Genomic DNA, 20,009 nt, shown 5'->3' with positions numbered 1-20,009 from the left:
CACTGCCTGAGAAACCAGATGTTCTTAGCCAGGCGTGGCGCCATAAGGCCACCGTCGACTAAACCGCTCTGCCCAGTGAGTCAGCCATGTCAAGGCCACACCTAATGGTGAATTTTGCTGCATCTTTGCCGTCCTTCACTGCCTGAGAGAGTGCAGCCCGGGCCTCCTCTGGGACCTGTGGCAGCACTTGCGCAACAGTTTTCTAAAGGGAGTGGAGGAAACAGTCCACTAAGTATGCTGTATTCACCAACTGCAATGCCAGGCTGGCAGAAGAAAACATCTTCCCAAGTGTTTCTAGGCTCTTGGATTCCCTATCCAGTGGGGCAGAAGGGAATGTGCCATGAGAAGACGAAGCCTGCACCGCCAAGCTCTCAGGGGTGTGGTGTTGGCTGAGGTACTTTGGGTTGCCCGTAGCCAGGCGATGGCAGCGAGCAATTGTCCTATTCACGGGAGCCCCTGTGCTAGGCTTGGACAACGTGCCTAGTAGGACATCAGTAAGTGCCTCATTAAAGGGCAATAGGGGGTTGAGAGGCTGAAGCACTTCGGTTAGCTGCACAGAGGGCAACTCCAGTCTAGGGACCTCAACTGCCCTCCTTACCACCAAGGCATAATAAGCTCTTTCCTGCGAAGCCACAGTTGGAGGAGAAAACATGCCATTATCTGGGGATATGTTCAACCAACTGGCCTCCCCAAGTTCCTCATACCAGTCCATCTGTTCCACAGACTCACCCTGGTGTTCTAAAGGGCCCACAGACCCCTCCCAGTCCTCTACCGTGCCTGAAAAGTCAGGACAATGACTACGTAATAACTTAGAACCCCTGGGTTCTACCAGCGCCGGAGTCGAGCTATCCGACTAAGTCATCGGTGATCAGGGTGGGGCTGGCGGGGGAGAATACGTGCGCAGGACACAGGGGGAGCATACGTGCGCAGGACGCAGAGGAGCATACGTGCGCAGGACGCAGAGGAGCATACGTGCGCAGGACGCAGAGGAGCATACGTGCGCAGGACACAGAGAAGCATACTTGAGCAGGACGGCGGGGGAGCATACTTGAGCAGGATCGCGGGGGAGCATACGTGAGCAGGACGGCGGGGGAGCATACGTGAGCAGGACGGCGGGGGAGCATACGTAAGCAGGACGGCGGGGGAGCATACGTAAGCAGGACGGCGGGGGAGCATACGTAAGCAGGACGGCGGGGGAGCATAGGTGAGCAGGACGCCGGGGGAGCATAGGCGAGCAGGACGCCGGGGGAGCATAGGCGAGCAGGACGCCGGGGGAGCATAGGCGAGCAGGACGCCGGGGGAGCATAGGCGAGCAGGACGCCGGGGGAGCATCCGTGAGCAGGACGCCGGGGGAGCATCCGTGAGCAGGACGCCGGGGGAGCATCCGTGAGCAGGACGCCGGGGGAGCATCCGTGAGCAGGACGCCGGGGGAGCATCCGTGAGCAGGACGCCGGGGGAGCATCCGTGAGCAGGACGCCGGGGGAGCATCCGTGAGCAGGACGCCGGGGGAGCATCCGTGAGCAGGACGCCGGGGGAGCATCCGTGAGCAGGACGCCGGGGGAGCATCCGTGAGCAGGACGCCGGGGGAGCATCCGTGAGCAGGACGCCGGGGGAGCATCCGTGAGCAGGACGCCGGGGGAGCATACGTGAGCAGGACGCCGGGGGAGCATACGTGAGCAGGACGCCGGGGGAGCATACGTGAGCAGGACGCCGGGGGAGCATACGTGAGCAGGACGCCGGGGGAGCATACGTGAGCAGGACGCCGGGGGAGCATACGTGAGCAGGACGCCGGGGGAGCATACGTGAGCAGGACGCCGGGGGAGCATATTTGAGCAGGACGCCGGGGGAGCATCGGTGAGCAGGACGCCGGGGGAGCATCCGTGAGCAGGACGCCGGGGGAGCATACTTGAGCAGGACGCCGAGGGAGCATACTTGAGCAGGACACCGGATGAGCATAGGTGATAGGACTGCCTAAGAGCAAATCAACAAACATGGCACATAACTAATCCTGCACCAAATGAAATATTGCACTGCATGAAGAGCAAAATGTACTGTCACGTAAGAAAATGGCCTGAATTCATGCACCATGAAATAAAGAACCTTATTTTATTCCTGCACCATGAAATAAAGAACCTTAATGAATGCGCAAAATAGCCATAAGAGCAATGTGGCCTTCGCTCTACAATAATTTTCTATTTTACGTGCAACACCAGTTATTTACACAGCCAGGGATGAATATTTAGATGAAAATGTTAGTGACTTCGGTAATAATTTACCTCGACAGTGCCATGTGCCTGTCCATTCTGGCTTTCAGATCCTCATTCTCCTGTTGACACTTCTTTAATTTTTCGTATAAGGTTGCATTGTTGTCCACCTACGAGAAATAGAATATTGACAGTGACTACATTTGCCATTTCTCACCTTACTAATTCAAGTGAAAATACGACCCAGAAACACTTTCTACAATGCAGTCTGCCAAATGCGTTACTGACACATTATTTTACCCTTTTTTGTCTTACACCTTTCACAATTTTTAACATTGCTTCCAATTCAGCCCTTCTGTTCCCCACTTCCAGTTGCAAGAGTGATAAGGTCAGTACCCAAAACCATGACCAAATCCTGAAAAATTGATAAAATGCACATGGAGGAGAATTTTTAAATCCTTGGTGTAAGACAAGAAATTGAGCAGGCAGATACGACTGTTTTCAGAATCCAATTAAGAAAATATATCTAAAAAAAAAGGGTATTACACAAGTTATGCCAAGGAATCGAAGGTCTAATAAATGTAGATGGGTCTACTCTTTAACTGTACTTGACCCTAATCATGTGGTCGTGCCGCATATAACACCATGTGACTTGCCTATTTCTCACTCATGACCACCACTAGCAATCTACATTAAAAGATGACCTGCACCCTGAACTCTTGGGACAGTCACTTAAATAACCTGTATTGGCAACTTGCTGAATTCCTTATAGCAAGTCCTCTTACAGGAAGTTCTCTACAACATCACTAAGTCAATGCTTGCATAGTTAATTCAGGACTGGTTGAACTTCCAGTTTTCACACTAGACCATCACGAAGGCCTGCTGAGCCTCCCCACTCTTACCTCTTCTGCTGAACAACTGGAAGGGTCAAGTGAGGTGCACATACTGCCCTCCTCTCATCTGCTTCCTCTCACGTGTGCCGTATGAAGATACGTTACTTCCCATTACATTACAATCCAAGGCCTCAGCCGGCCTGTTCAGCCCCTCGCTACCACCTGCTGATGATCACCATGCTAATTTGAAACACCATTTCTTTTTGCGCCACATTATGACAGCCAGAGGCACCCCAAAGCCTTCCTAAATTGGCACCATCCAATAGATCACCATAACAACGTGGTACTCGAATAACCAAACAAACCTCTATGTGGCACCATAGAGGAACTAGGAGACTCAGTCACTTGAAAGCGCAACCGAGTTTCCGAAATGTCCAATGACCCTTCCCCTCCACCTAGCTGGCAAAGCAAAAAACAATTGGTTTAATGTCCAGGACCACTCCACAGCATCTCAGAGGGGTTTCTGAACCTCCGATATCAAGCACTTCAAGAAAGGCTGGGCTCGAAGTTGCTCCCATCACAACCCAACTCGTGGGAAGATATCTAGTTACCTGTGTTCTATACTAATCAAAGTGCCTGGCTTCCCTAAGGTTGTTGCTATATTGTGTGTTTTGTCCATAAATCTGCCCTAACATCACTCAAGTCTGCAACCTTCAACTAGGTGAAGCCACATGAAGGTCTGGTGTCTTGCACTACATCTTGCGCCTGGTTAACTGAGGCATGGCACCTACTGCTAGGTCTTCAAATACAACCCTCCACATCAACAATATGTCAAAGGATGCAGCAATGGTGTGGGAAGAAACTAGAACATGCCTGCTTACACCTCAAGTGTATGAAGAGAGTAAGCAGAAGCAGCACAAATCTTGGGGTGCAAACTTAGATTTAGATAGAACACCTTCACTCACAAGCTCCAGTGGAAGCAAGCAGCCACATGGAAGATGGGGTTGAGAGATGCACTGACTGGAGCAGGATATATAAAGTCCGACATCTCTAACTGTCTTCGGATGTAGACCACAGATGAATGATGGAGGTGATTTAAAGGAGGGAAGATTTAACAGTAGCTTAGGAGCTTAAAGCAAACAAAATACTAATTTTACAAAATCTGAAGAGTATGGGACTGCACAGAAGCATGGCGGGGCAATAGAAGGTGTTTGAAAGCTATTGCCTTGTATGTACTGCTCCGGCAGACAAGAGAGAACTGTACGTCCCAACAAACCTCGAAAAATCATAAAAATGTTACCAGACCTGCAGGTCTAGTGACTTGAATAAGCCACTCGGCCTAACCGTAATACGCTTGACACAAACTGGTCTCAAATTATGTGATCCTGGGCAAATATTGTATTTCACTGAACTGCGCACCCATTACTTACTGCTGTCTGTATCTTAGTAGCAGTCACCGGGTGAAGCAAATATAAGATACAGTGCACCGGTGCCAGGTTTAAAAACATGCTCTCAGGTCGAAACGACGGATCCTTCTAGACTACAGTAACCCACACTGCTTTATTATTTAAAAAGCATGCATGTGTATTTTTAGATCTAACTACACATGACAGTCCAAATGGCATCTGGATAAGGGAGGGAGTGAGGGCGAGCAGCGTGTGCTGGATGGGCATCTTCACTGTAAATCAAACTCTGATGACTAAATCTGCAAAGCAGCGTCCGGAGGGAGTCCATTTCCGCCCAGATTCAATTATGTATGACATGCTGCTCCATGCACAGGAAATAATGCAGACTATGCCATTCCACTCACAGCCGGGCGCGGCACAGGATTCAAGCAAATTAAAGGTGTCAGATAAATGAGCACTTAGGCACAGGTCTAAAATCACATGCAATGTAACCTTGAGCAGAACCTGCGTCGATACCTGCGTCACCTGCTGAAACCGCAGGATTGACTGACGCCTTTCAGTTTGAATCACGACAGACACTGTTCAACATTAGATGAGGAAAGGCACGCTTACCAATTTTTCAACCTGCATCAACTTTTTGTCTTGCTGATGTAGTTTTTCATTCTTGATCTCCATCACGGCCTTTAAACTTTCCAGCTCCTGCTCCAGGTACATAATATGAGGATTTTTCTGCAAGAAAAGATTTAAGAATGTGTTAATGGTTCAGCAATAAAAGACACATTTCTACAAGAAAAATACACTAGGGATCCTGATGGTAAAGAACACATGGTATATAGCTGCAGCACATCCATTAACGCCTTGTGTCACAATCATTAACTCCTCAAGTGCTGAGGCTTTCCCTTCCTCTCCCCAGTGAGGACCCCTTTTTTTTTTAAAATTTGGGGCAGTTTGTACTTAAGTTGTCATAACTTTTCTTCTACACAACTAAGCAGGCCAGGCCACATGTGTATCCTTTTCCCCCACCATCTGTTGGATATTCTAAAAGTACCCAGAGTTTGACGATTTCCCGGGAGAGGACTAAGAAAATAGTACCAAATGGAGCAATTTATGCTTTGTAAAGTGGGAAAAACTGCTATGCAAGAAAGCTTTTTCCCCCCAAAAATGGCAACGGTTGTGCTAAGATCACTCTCTTCCCAGCTTTGAAGAACAGGTAGAACTGTACAAAGAAAATTATTGCAGTGTTTGCAATGGTAGCCTACTTTTTCTTATTGTTTGCGATTTCTACCTACATGCAGTTTGTGCTAAAAAAAAAAAAGAGTGAATCCCAAGTGGAACCCAAAAAAGCTAATCAAAATTCAGCATAGGGTCCTTTGTGTAGACTGCTCATGGGTTTCCCAAACTAACTAATTATTGAAAAACAAATAAAAATAAGAGGGTAAAAACAGAAAAATGTCATGTTTTCATTCATAATTTCTTGCCCCAGTGGTCGATTTACAAAAGCAATACATCATTATGACCTTCAGATATTTCTGGTCGTATGCATAGTGTTTTTTGGTTGTTCAAAAACAAGCAATGTCCAGAGTTAACCGAGTTATCATATGGTAAAATCTACTGAATTAAAAAGTTACGAAGGAATCCTATGCATGTTTTAAAAGTGCCCAAGATAATGAGTCTAGGAACTGTGGTTATTCGTAGAAATCTGAATGTGGCTTTACCCTAGCTATCAGGTGGTTGAGAAAGGATTTTGCAAAATGTCTTTTCTTGTACACGGACGTACATTTGGAAGCCAAAAATGTGAAACATTCAATTTTTAAATGTTCTACTTAGCTGTATCCCCACATTTCTAAAATAAAACAAACAAATCAGTACCCACTTGTGGATGAGCCTGTAACCGGATATTTTCTTACCATAAAAGCTCTGAAAAAGTGAAACTTTGGCTAAAATCGCAAATTTTCCTCACATTTCAGTGAAAGAAAGTTCTGGAATCTTGCGGGGATCCAGACAATTCCTATCACCAAGCATACCCACTCATCTGAATAAAAACAGGATTCTGGGGCTATTGCCAGCTGAGGAACCAGGCAAAACCTGGTCTGTGTGATGTTAATATGGTGTCAATAAGGTCTTCAAGGGTTTACAGTTTTGGTACACACTGAGCATGTGCGTTGGGGCCACCCACACAAGGGAAGAAGTGGTTCAATCAAAAGGGTGAGAAAGCAAGGTAAAAAAAACTACACTTGAAGTTATGGTGAAAATAACCTTATACATCTTTACAGATGGGTGTGTGTGTGAGCTAGATGTGTGTGTGGACAAGAGGTAAAGCCATGTCATGCAGTTGCAATGTGCAGGTACATTAAGTATTTTTAAAATGCTGCATTTAATGGATTCAAAAATGCCTGGGAGAAACCTAACGTGCAATGCAAAAAGTCAGCAGCTTGCTTGAACCAACCACAAGGGTATGTGCCCTTGAAGGTATGGGGAGTAGCTTTTCCAGCGCAATACAAAACACTGCTTCACCTTTCCCCATATTCAGAGTGAAAAAAGAAACGTCTAAGTTGTATGGTGTAATCTGACTCAGTCTTTGACAGTCTTAGACTCGGGCTTGGAACCTACATAACAGGGTTGTAGGGCATTTAACCTAGAGCAGTCCTCGCTATTGGCTACCAGCTGTTGCTAGATGCATACTGATGGGTGCTACACTTTCAAGGTTTTTCCATCTTCCTGACCCATCTTTGGTGGGGGTCACCATAGATGGCTCAGGAAGATGTAGAAAAGATACAACCTCACCTTGACTCCACTAAAACACCAGGTGAACCTCCCGAGCTTACAATGGCAGATTATGTTTCTGCAGTCTCACCCATATCTTCTCAACATTATCGGAAGCCATGCAAAGCAGCATGCATGCTCTCAAGGCCCATAACTAAATAAATAAAATAGTACAACAGAAGCCTAGGGCTGCCTCCAATTTATAATACCTACATAAATATTTGTTTGTAAAGGGCAATAACCAGAGTTTAGGGTTCTGTAAAATGTTCTCTTCTGCCACTTTCCTAAAAGACCAACAAGTTAGGCAAAGCCAACATGTCTGGCTTTGGCAAGCTTGCGAGATGGCAAATCGTTTTTTTATTTTTTATTTTCAATTGCAAGCATGTGCCAAAAAATCAAGAGAAGGACAAAAAACGAAACCAAATTCGGATACACACGGTGGTCATATATTTGCAAATCGCAAAAAACACAAAACAAAAAAAATTCATCTTATTTTACTAGAGCAGTACGAGTGCTTACTAGTTGGCAGGTGTAAGTAGAATAGGCAAACAAACTCATTTAAGTTTTAATGCACATCATAGGAAAACACGGTTGTTGCATGCACAACCAAAAGCTCTATCGGCTTGGAATTACTGTAACCTGAAGACAGTTTAAACACACAATGTTGACTAAATATAGAAAATGATACAAAATGGAAAGGAAGAAAATAATTGGCAATGTAAAGTCCACCAGTCATGGCACTTTAGTGCACTTCTTTCTAGGAGTACATTTTAATAAATTATTTGACACAAGTACAACAAAAAACCAATCAGTAGAAGCGGCAATCAGCGATTGTAAAGATTTTGTATAATTGCAGCACCTGAAAGCACAAAGTGCCACTCGTATTTGGTCATGCGAGATCAGGTAAAAGTCATAAGCTCAGGTTGACCGTGATTGAGGACGGGCTGCATCCAGGTACCAGGTCCATCCCGCTAAAAAGTTATCTTCTAAAGTCTAGCTTGAAGAGTTTAGTTCGCGGTGGCGAACGCAAGGAACAGTGAGAGCAATGTGAAAATCCTGTTGGGGCACCGTTGCTCGAGATTAACCTTGGTGGTCACTGCAGGTTGTCTAAGCTGTAGCGCGAAGTGCAGATCTCACATTGCCTCTGGAGATCAGTGTCGCACTGAAGAGTCGGGTTCACCAGAGTCTTGGGTTTATGATTGGCAAGATCTTGGCACAAACTGGCGCGGTTGCGAAGAGCACAAAATGCCAGGATGTCTCCTTTTCTTCAAGGAGGAGGTCAACTGATGCCACACAAAAGGCCCAGGACCTGTGAGACACCTTTTGGGGATCAGGAACTCATTTCAGCAGAGGCCAGCAGGTCCAGTTGCAGCAGGTTAGCTGAGTAGTTGCAGAGAGGACTTAGGAGCTTGTTATGTTACGTTAGCTCAGAACATGAGGTCAGTCAGCTGCCCCATGGCGTCACTTCAGCCTAGGATGAATGGTACGGGTACAGGATGGCCCACACTGCCAACACCCAGTCTACTGTGGTGCTGTCTGAGAGCAATACACAAAGAGCAAATGCGTCTAGTCATGTGACTCAGGAGCAGGCTGCAGGCACCAATAGGTTAGGATAAGAAAAAGTACATTTCTAAAAAGTGCCATTTTCAAAATTGTGACTTAAAATCTGATTTTACCATAAAAGTGTGTTTTAAATTACAATTCCTTAGGCTCCAAACATGACTTTCCTACCTGCTCTCCAATCAAATGTCATCACTTATTAAATGTATTAAGGTAAGCCAGTATTATCCTATGAGAGAGCGAGAGGCCGCACACTAATGAAAAAAATACGTTTTCCCTACTAGAATACATAAAACGTAAAAGTGCCTGTCCAACTTTTTAAATACAGCGCACTAGGCCTACCTTAGGTAGTACTTGTATGTATTAAAAGGAAAGGTTTAGGCCCACCAAAATGTTTTTTTACCAGGTCAAAATGTCAATTTAAACTGTACACATAGACTGCAATAGCAGGCCTAAGACAAGTTTAAGAAGACTAATTAAGTGGGTGACACAATGAGTGCTGCAGGGCCATTGGTAGCATTACATTTACAGGCACTAGGTAAATATAGTACCACGTTACTAGGACTTACAAGTAAATTAAATGTGCCAATTGGGTGTGAGTGAATTTCACGATGTTTAAAGAAGAAAGCATAAGCGCTTTAGGTAGCAGTAGTAAGGTGCAGTGTCCTTAAAGCCAACAAAGAATGGTTCAGAAACGAGGAGGGGTGAAGGCAAAAAGATTGGGGATGACCCTTAAGAGGGCCAAGACCAACAGAGGCAAAATGTGAATGACAGGTGGACAGAACAATGGATAAAAGGGCTGACCTAGAGCACCTCACCATATCTAAGTATTTACTTTGTGTTTATGCAATTTTTGATTTCACGAAACAGGCAAAACAACTGAAGCGGTCTGTGGGCCACACCTAAAGATCCATATACACAAAGTTATGTCTTGCACAACATCACAAAACAAATGTGGAACAGCCTGAGCAGCATTTTAACATATTTTAATGACGTCTTTTTCACATTAAAGTTTGCATAAGAAGTTCTCAGACATCAAAATAATCTTATTATGAAAACATGTGAGCAAGGTCTGGCTTTCTGGGATAAATGTTTTTAAAGTGCCCAAAATGTATAATTTGCTTGCGAGAGAAGTGCAGGTTAAAAATAAAATGAAGGCACCATCTTGACTTCGATCAAGCCACGGCCATTGTCTTCTGGGTTTTGTATTGTAAGTGCTGGAACAACGACGACACCAAAATCAGTAGGAGTATTGGATATGTTTCTAAAATGAATTACGAGCATACTTTTATAGCAAAATATGCTGGGTTCAATTATCATTACTGCAGTACATTTATTTTTACAGGACATGAAAGACATAAATTGACAGTGCATATCCCTATGGGAGAAAAATTGCACCATGAAATTTCAAGAGTCAATCAATGCACTGTGCCATTTCTGAAAAACCTGAAACACTGACCATAAAAACCATAAAGAAAATGTCAATAAATGTCAAGCAGAAAAATAACCAAATTTGACATCCTTTGCAACACTTTAGAGAGGAACTAATTGGACAATGGGCATAGTGAAAGAAAGAAGGTTAAACAAGTAAAATATGCTTGTTAATGCTTTTGAGCTGCGTCAGCAACAAGGGACTGATCTAGGCGCTCAAAAGACTGTATAGACCTATTAGAAAATTGGAATGTTGGGAGCTTCATTAAAGACAATGAAGTGGCTCAGGGCTTATAATTGCTGATATAAGTCTTCTGCTCCAACATGCCAATGACGGTCTTTCTATTTCTCCCCTTTTAGCCCGTTTAATGTGGCGCGAATTCTGCCGCGGTGCAGGCATTCCAATCAGTGGGCGGGGGTCGGACGGCCCCCGGCCGTCCTCCACACACGCCCACCGTTACGTGGGACGGCCAGGGTCCGTCTGCAGCACCGAAGGGGTTAATTTAGAAAATCCTACCCTCAGTGGGTGGAACGTTCAAATAACCTTATAGCCTTTCTACCTCAGGCTATACCGGTTGTTAAAGGCCCTCTCCTCGGGTAAAGTGCCTTTAAAAACCGGTAAACCCCATAACAGTAGAATATAAGGCTATGTTAGTGTTGATTACCTACGAATTTACCATGAAAATTACTCAAGTAGACTATGGGGAGGGGGTAGTGAGGGAAATACTTCACTGCATACTGCCATAATTAGGCCAAGACGACATTTCTGCTATTCTAGGGTATATTTTCATAATTTCCAGCATTTCACTTTACATGAAATTCCGGATATTACACCAAGTCCTGTAATTAAACAATGTGTTGGCAACATTTCTATTGCATCAGCACAGGAACAGCAAGGATAATCAGAACGTGAGCACAGTTTTTCTTTGCACTTTTTTTTAGCGTGAAAAACTGGATTTACGATGCGTATAATTTGGCGTAATTTCTCTGAAATGTCACTTAATTATAGAAATAAAAATTAAGGAAATTTCACAGACTCTTGGTTATTTTGTAAGAAACACTACTGCGACAAGCTTTTTCGTCAACTAGTTCTAGTAGGGTAGCTGACAATTGAGGCTTAGAGTATGCCAGGATAGTCAAGACTGGCAGGGTTAGTGACAATTGTATCTGCGTACATATGCATCTTTCTTCCAAACGCTGCCTCAACAAAACTGGCTTCAAAAGTCGCAAATGGATTGCATTTTACTTAAGGGAGTAAAAACACTTTTTTTTTTAAAAAGGGGGATTGGAGGGGTCCAGTGAAGAGAGAATGAATATGTATGTGTAACTATATAAAACACATGAAATGTTGTAATCCTTGTATACATGGCAGTTATTTAATGTCTTTATAATCTGCAACTTGTGATATACCAAGTCGACAATTATAAAGAAAAGACATCAGAACTAGACTTATTATGAGGTCATTACAGTTGAGTTCTGCTGTCAGCAGCCGAGGTAAAAAGTAGCTCAGGTCAGGGAGCATAAGTAAAGCAAATGGAACATGTTTTTTCTTTCTTCTACTCTATTTTAATAGCTTACAATGACAAGCAGAGAGAATATTTTTTTTTTGCACTCCTTAGAGAAAAGTTAGAATTTTTCTGCATGGTTTTGAATGCTCCAAGCTACTGCAGTTTATTTTTTTAACTGACTTGTACTGAACTGTTTCTAATATCTGTTTGCAGCAAATATCTAAGAGGTTTTTGATGTGTTTAATTTTGCACTGGAGGCTTTATTTTTATTCTTCATGTTTGCAAACATGCTTGTGCTTTCATGTGAAAAAGCAAAGCACCAAGGTTTTAAGGGGTTTGTGGGAAAGGTCACTATATTATATGAGATAAAGTACCCCCCTGGCGTACATGATAAGGATATTACAAGTCACCCCGTACTTCCATAACCTTATGAAGGAACTCCGCCTTCAGCCTTTTTTGCTCTATATGGTTACTGAACTCCTCAGTGGCTTGCCATGGTGGGGGTCTTTATTCCTTATATATATATATATATATATATATATATATATATATATATATTAAAAACAAACACTGGGACAAGAGCTCACATGGTTAATACACTGGTTGCAGAGCTCTATGTACAATCTGCTAACTGCAGGATGGAATCATTAAAATAGCAATGAATTGAACCTCAGGGTATTAACACATTTTTTGCATATTCTAGTGCAGCACTACAGTCACAAGCTCAAATTCTACAAACACTGCTCAGTATTTTGCTTATGCAACAGTTAAAAACTAACAGCTAACAGTAACCCACAAGGCATACGTTTGAATACAGGAGGTTTTCATTTGATATTCAGTTTAAAAAAACATTTTTATTAAAGCAGATTTGTGGAAAATAACCTCATTATAAGATACAAGCATTGCAACATGAATACGAATATTAGACCATACAAATCGAGTCACACGCAGCATGCGACCCAAACTCTGTTCAAATCGTGTTTTGACTAGTGATCTGGGCACCGCACAGACTGCCACATCAAGTTCAAAGTAATGCTGCATAAGATATCACCATTAACTAAATTGTGGTATTACTGCACTGATATAATGTAGAGCTACACAGACTCTAGCTATTTTTATACAAATGAAAATAAAGTGAACACAAGTCCGAAACTTTGTATCAATACTGAAAAAGGTACGACTAGTTGTGATTGTACCACCTGTTTGAAGAATAGTTGTGATTGCTTTTATGATGTCCAGAAGGGCTTAAGCCGAAAGATAGCATGCTTATTATATGTTGTTTAATATCTTTATTCGGCAAATTAATCACCATAAAAGAATACATATGCAATATACATTTTCCAATTCTCCAGAGAAATTATTAAAACGAATAAAAGAAAGGGTACACCACAGTCACTAGTTTGCTACCAGCGGATACAGCATCAGACCGTAAGGCCCCCCCGGATGCAATTTCAGTAATCGGGAGCGCGTCATCCACGCACTACCCAAGAATTTTGCCACCCCGCAAATCATGATGGAAGATGAAGAGTCCGTAGAAAGTACACGTAGTGCCTGGCTATGACACCTCAGCCCCAGTTCCCTGCAAACCGGTTTCAACCAAAATTTCCGCGCCCCTTTGTAAGCTGGGCAGGCAAAAAATAGGTGGGCCACAGACTCCTTTGGTGCTGCACAGCCAGGGCATGAACGCAGGGGGGCACCAGAGTTTGACCACCTCACCGTGAAATCATGCACCGGAAGCGTCCCATATCACAGTTTCAGATATAGCGCTCGATCCAGAGGTTTGGTTATCAGGTCGAGGAAGGGCTCCAATTTTCTCACACATTTAAATAACAAAAATTGATCCGTGAGTGAGCCCCCATCCGTAACCCTTAGCGCATTACTCTGTACCCAGTCCCAATATAGCTTTTTGATCACTTCCTTGGGGGGTGGCGATTGTGACTCCCATGCATCCCTTAACCCCAGGTTAAGAGCCAGGTCTTTCAATTTATTCAACCATCCTATTTTTTTACCCGTATCCAGTAGCAGAAGATCATCCAGCCCTTCAGCATATTTTGCAAGCTCCACAGTTCTTCTCAAACGAGTCCAAAAGAGCAACGGGCGTAGCCTTACCAAGTCCTTTAGTGCTCTTCTACCCAGATCTAGTCTCAGGGGGATCAGTGGGGTGGAAGTAGGAAGAGCCACCACCTTCCTTAGAAATTAATTTTCCGCTGTCGATAGCTCTGAAACATTTTCAAACCCCCAGAGTTCAGAGCCATATAATGCCGCAGGAAGAATCTGGCCCTCATAAATGGCCATGGCCGGGGAGACAGGTTTACTACGTGATTCACGGAGCTCCCTCAAAGTCACCCCAGATACTCTTCGGTGACTGAGTAGCATTTTGGCCAAATGGTTCTTCCAGGTCACACGACTGTTTATCCGGACACCATGATAATCAAAAGATTCAACCAACTCCAGAGGAATGCCATTGAGCAGGAAATTATTTTTGAATCTTTTAGAGGGGGAGAGTGCCATCAATTTAGTTTTTGAGGTGTTGATGGTTAAGCCTCGGATGGTACAGAAGGAGCTAAACCGGTTCAAGAAGTGGGAATTCTTTCCCCCGCCAGGGATGGGGCATCCGCCTCCTCCCCCTTCAGATGGTCCACCACTCCATTCACGAATAGGGAGAAAAGGGTCGGAGCCATAACACAGCCCTGGCGTACTCCTCTCCTCACAGGGACCCTATCTGTTAACTGTCCCTGGGATCCCCATCTGACCCTCGCGTAATTCCCCTCGTGGAGCTTTATGATTAGGTTCAGGAGACCACTGGGAAATCCCATCACTCCTAGGATTTCCCATAATTTTGCGCGAGGGACCAGGTCGAAAGCTGTTTTGAGATCTATGAAGGCGATATATAAACTGCCTTTCTTGATGGTAACTGCCTTCCAATAGATAACAAAAAAGCGAAAGACCTGGTCCATCGTCCCTACCTTTCTTCTAAAACCCGCTTGTAGGTGGGAAAGAATACTGGCCTCCTCCATCCAATCTCCTACTCTTGAGATGATGACCCTGCCAACCACTTTCTGAATTATATCTATCAGACTGATAGGTCTGTAGTTCGCAGGGTCCTCTCTTGCCCCCTTCTTGAACACGGTTACTACCTCTGCACCTTTCCAAGAATATGGCACCTGGTGGCCCCTAGTAATCATATTCATTATTATGGCAATTAATTTGGCCCAAGCCTGTGGCTCCACTATCAACAGATCTCCAGGAATCCCATCCTGCCCGGCTGCTTTCTTGGGGGTTAGATGTCTGATCGCCGTCACTACCTCTGTGGTCGTGAATGGAAGGTCGTCCACCCCTAAGGAATCCCCATCACCCAAACTATCTGCCCCAGGGCTGGCTGTTTCCTCGATGCCTCCATACAGGGATGAGAAATGATCAAACCATTGCTGACTAGTTATGTGTGCAGCCAATGGTTGCGATTTCCTCTGTCTAGTTCTATTAATCAAATCCCCAAAAAGGTTCGGGTTCCTACTACTCACGGCATTGGATAGGTCCTGCCAATGCTGTTCCTCCCACTCACGTTTGGCCAGTGATAATGCTTTCAGGTAATCCTTCCTGGCCGCTCTAACCAGCAAAGGATCCCCAGAAATCAGGGCTTTTGTCAGGTTTTTTCTTTTACCTTTACACTGATCTGTATACCAAGGTTTATTAAGAGTGGGGGGTGTAACAGTAGCCCTATTGCTTTTCCCTTTCGAGGTAAAAAATTGACCAACATGATCTATTGTGGCTTTATAAACTGAATCAAGGGAGGGGTAAGGAAGCCTGCTAATCTGGTTTTCGCCAACCCAGACCGCCAAATCAGAAGACAAGCCCTCTACCAGAGATTTAATGGCCCCTAGATCATCCTCCTTAAGTTTAGCCTTATCCCATTTCAGTCTGCGATTGTTATTATATGGGATAACCTCTTTAGATGTTTTTAAGGTGACTTTCGCCCTCCTATCTTTAAGGGTATCCCAGTTAAACTTGCAACACAGGGGATTGTGGTCTCTATCCTGACTTGGGAGGACCTCCATATCAATAAGGTCTGCCCAAAACCTAACATCCATTAGGATGTAGTCAATTCGGGACGGCCCAGTAAGTCTATTGAAGGTCAGTGCCCCTACCTGATCGGATATAGTCCTACCGTTAAGGGCTCTTAACTTGTGGTCCCTAGTCAGTGCATTGATTTGGATTGCCCTAGCTGATCATTTCCTAATGGGGGGCAGGGATAAGGTTGGAATGGACCATTTTGAATCCTCCTCTTCAATACCCAAGGGGTCATCTCCGAGGAGGGGTTCAAATGTACAATTAAAATCCCCCCCCACGATGATCTTTGCTGATGACGGGCAATTGGCTAAGGCGGAGTCCAGAGCTGTTAAAGTCAAAGAGGCAGAGTCCCCAGGGGCCCCTCTAGCGTAAACATTGAAAAGGTCAAGCCTACTACCCTCCACCTTTCCTCTACAGGAGAGGTGGAGTATATCATTACACTCCAAGGTATGGCGTGTAACCACCCAATCCAGTTCTATTTTGATCCAGACCGTGAGGCCCCCCGCTGGTCTACCCTTTCCCTTGCTTACTGCTGGCAAAAAGTAGGTGGTATACCCCGCTTTGTGTAGCGGGGATAGGCTCCATGTTTCCTGAAACAGGCAAACATCAAACCTCCCAATGAACATGTGCCACTCTGGAATTTCTAACTTCCTTTTTAACCCCGCGATGTTCCAGGAAAGGAGGTTTATTACCCGCCTTCCTTTTGGCACTATGGTGTGTCCCTCCCCGTTCCCACCCTCATTGTCCACCATGGTCATGCAACACCCCCCCCCTCCTGTACCAAGGGGATAGGGGGTCGCAGGACAACCATCCATGCTAGTCAAAGGCCTAGCTGACATAGAAGCCTCAGTGATGTTGTTGGTAATAACAGTTTGAGCTGGGAGTGGCCTAACTTCCCCTATATCTACACTACCACAGAGTCGTCGTGGGGCCTCCTCCCCCGGGAGTTCACTTAACTCCCCCCCGGGCACTGAACTTCAATCGCAGTCTTCCAGCCCAGAGAGCTGCGAAAACGATTGTAAGTCTCCAGCGGGGTAAAAGGTCTCAGACGACTCATCCTGGTGTCATGGTTACTCGTATGTCTATAAGGGACCGTAGACCACGCAAGGTGCTGGTCAGGCACCAAGGCAAAATGTTGCCCATACTGAGGATAATTATTATTGAAGGGCAAGGTAAGAGAAGGCCTATAGGGTTGACATTTATTTGAATATTTAAAAGGGGTAGCCTCTGTCCTGGGATAAAAATATGTTAAGGCCCGAGGGGTGATGCAAGTTTCCCCGTTTCCTGGTGGCCAGTTTAAAATATAATCAACAGCCCGAGGATCTCTAAAATTAACCACCACTAGATCCCCCTCTATATTTTTAGTTCTACTCCCCAGCCAATTGATCCGTCTAACATGGACTATATCCCCATCTATATTGGGCGCTATCGGCCTGTACGTTCTCAACCAATGAATGATTTTATTCTTGAGGTCAACGTGTCCCTCCTTCTTGTTTCCTGCTAACTGAGGGACCCCTGTCAAGACCACCACAAAGGGCACTGCTTCTGGGGCAATCTCCACTTGTGGGACCTTTTTATGTGGTATCTTATTATTTCGACCTTCCCCTTGGACATTCTGATTACTGCTTGTCGTGGCCTTTAAGATTGGTTTATTTGAGGCATCACCTGATTCGGTTCCTGGTGGCTTTAATTGTTTTGGAGGCGGTGGGTTTTGAGAGGAAAGGTCAACTCTACCCTGGAACTGTAGAGTTTGCTTGGCCGGCTGAGCTGGGGCGGGAGGGTTTTTTTGAACTGGGTTAGGAGGGGGCATTGTCGAGGGTGTAAGATGCGCCACCCCACTCCCCTGGGTTTTAGTCAGAGTGGCCATGCTAGTTATGGCGGCTTCCAGTATGGTCAGTCTGATTTCCACCTTTTTAATGGACTCATTGATAGGTAAAAGGAGAGATCTCAACAGAAACTCCAAGTTCCCTATCAATGTGGGGGGAGGTAAAGTAACAGCTGCTGCAGCTCTAGTGTTGCCATCAGGAACCACTGCCTGTATAGCTACTTCAGACGGACTGTGACCCAATGGTGGTACTACTGCTGGTGTAAAATCCTGATCAACTGCTGGGGTAATGTCAGATAAAATGGGGGTTTTTGGCCGTTTACCGAACTCAGTATGCGGGGTTTTGGCTTTTCCTGGTGCCACCCTAAGTTTCTTCCTTTTTTTACTAGGTGGTGGGCGGTGGATCTGGGCCGCAAATGAAAGCTTGGGTTTCTGTTTCCTGGGTTTAGATGTGGCAATGACGCGAGTAGGATTAGGGGTAGGAGAAACAATTATAATGTTATCCAAAGGAAAACAGGGAGTGGATACAAAGTCACGGAACAATAAGGGGACGCCTTCTTGGCTAACATTGTCCACACTCAAGTCTACAGAACCTCCCTCCCGGGTCAAATCCAGCAGGGAACTATCAGCGAGGGGTCTATGTTTCAAGTTCTCAACTGAGCGACGCCGCTCTGCCCTACGCTCCGTTAGGATAGAATCCTTTTCACCCTCACTCTTCTTGGGAAAATAATTCTCCAATGACCCATTGCGTAATCTACCTTTTTTCCCCGGGGTTTCCTCTTCTGTCGCCATATCCAACGTGTGGCAAGGCACGGGCCACTAGACTACAGGTGTTAAGGGGCTGGCCCAGCCTGGCCTCCTTCGGCCCCGGACGGCCACAGACGGTCCCGCCCTTGTCCCGGGCTTCTCCCGGCACGCTCCCGCTCGCTCCCGCGAAGCGGGGATAGTGGGCAGTTTTGATCTCTGTTCCTAGTAGCTAATTGGTTAGTGGACAGGGGGGTGTGGCCAGCGGGGAGACCAGCCCAGGTGTGTTGAATGGGCGCGCAGGGGCTCCTGGACAATGGAGTCCCTGCCTGCGTGCTCGCAGCCCCGCCGGCACTCTCACCTGCCCGCGCCTCCTCTTCCCAGCACCCACGCAGTCAGCCTCCTCAGGGACACGAGGCGCTGCGGGACCCGCGAAGCGGGTCCGGCGAGGTTGGTCTCGGTGGCCGCTGAATAGCTTTAGTAGCTGAGTAGCTTTAGGGCGGTGAATTCCTCTGCAATCCGAGTCAGCTCCGCAGTTGAAAGAAAGGGTTCCCAATGGTATGTGGTGAAAACGGCTTAAGTGGCAGTCAAGCGGGGGGTGTGGCCAGCGGGGAGAGCAGCCCAGGTGTGTTGAATGGGCGCGCAGGGGCTCCTGGACAATGGAGTCCCTGCCTGCGTGCTCGCAGCCCCGCCGGCACTCTCACCTGCCCGCGCCTCCTCTTCCCAGCACCCACGCAGTCAGCCTCCTCAGGGACACGAGGCGCTGCGGGATCCGCGAAGTGGGTCCGGCGAGGTTGGTCTCGGTGGCCGCTGAATAGCTTTAGTAGCTGAGTAGCTTTAGGGCGGTGAATTCCTCTGCAATCCGAGTCAGCTCCGCAGTTGAAAGAAAGGGTTCCCAATGGTATGTGGTGAAAACGGCTTAAGTGGCAGTCAAGCGGGGGGCGTGGCCAGCGGGGAGAGCAGCCCAGGTGTGTTGAATGGGCACGCAGGGGCTCCTGGACAATGGAGTCCCTGCCTGCGTGCTCGCAGCCCCGCCGGCACTCTCACCTGCCCGCGCCTCCTCTTCCCAGCACCCATGCAGTCAGCCTCCTCAGGGACACGAGGCGCTGCGGGACCCGCAAAGCGGGTCCGGCGAGGTTGGTCTTGGTGGCCGCTGAATAGCTTTAGTAGCTGAGTAGCTTTAGGGCGGTGAATTCCTCTGCAATCCGAGTCAGCTCCGCAGTTGAAAGAAAGGGTTCTTATTATATGTTGTTGGCTTGCTCAAAGTGACAACTGGGACACCACAGGTCCAAACTCACTGTATACAAATGCATTTTTTGATGGTTTATAAAATAGCCCATTAAATTTCTTGAAATACTGCAGTTGCAAGCAGTAAGGGACCTACAATATATCTCTGTGCTGTTTTCAAAGTCTTCTCCAGCAATTAATTTACCCATTTAGACGATATCTAATAGAAAGAGACTAAATGTCATCTGGAGTTTGTTGCATGAAACATTTATATAGATTTAGATTTTTTACTCTATCCATCCCCCTTGACTATCATATTGATCAATTCAATTAACTCGAATCCAATATTTTTAGTATAGCACTTAAAAAGGTAGCCACAAATCCGAAGGTATTTGAAAAGCATTTTTGGGCGATTAAATTCCCTGTGTAACATTATGAAG

The 20,009-nt window shown here is 45.8% G+C and overlaps 1 protein-coding gene across 5 annotated transcripts in view; it reads right to left on the bottom strand.

The window, feature by feature from the left end:
* The window catches only part of MTUS1 (microtubule associated scaffold protein 1), a 972,936-nt gene that overhangs the window by 15,386 nt on the left and 937,541 nt on the right, over positions 1-20,009 (bottom strand). For all 5 annotated transcript variants that reach the window (XM_078678114.1, XM_078678116.1, XM_078678113.1 and 2 more), the window contains 2 exons: positions 5,056-5,172; positions 2,277-2,374 (listed from right to left, as the gene is read on the bottom strand). In XM_078678114.1, the coding sequence (XP_078534240.1) occupies positions 2,277-2,374; positions 5,056-5,172 (215 nt within the window). The remainder of the gene's footprint in view (positions 1-2,276; positions 2,375-5,055; positions 5,173-20,009) is intronic.

Source organism: Lissotriton helveticus, chromosome 2_2, assembly GCF_964261635.1.
Source record: "Lissotriton helveticus chromosome 2_2, aLisHel1.1, whole genome shotgun sequence".
Classification (NCBI taxonomy): Eukaryota; Metazoa; Chordata; class Amphibia; order Caudata; family Salamandridae; genus Lissotriton; species Lissotriton helveticus.
The sequence above is the reverse complement of the archived record's forward strand: the minus strand, read 5'-3'. Positions and strand labels throughout refer to the sequence as shown.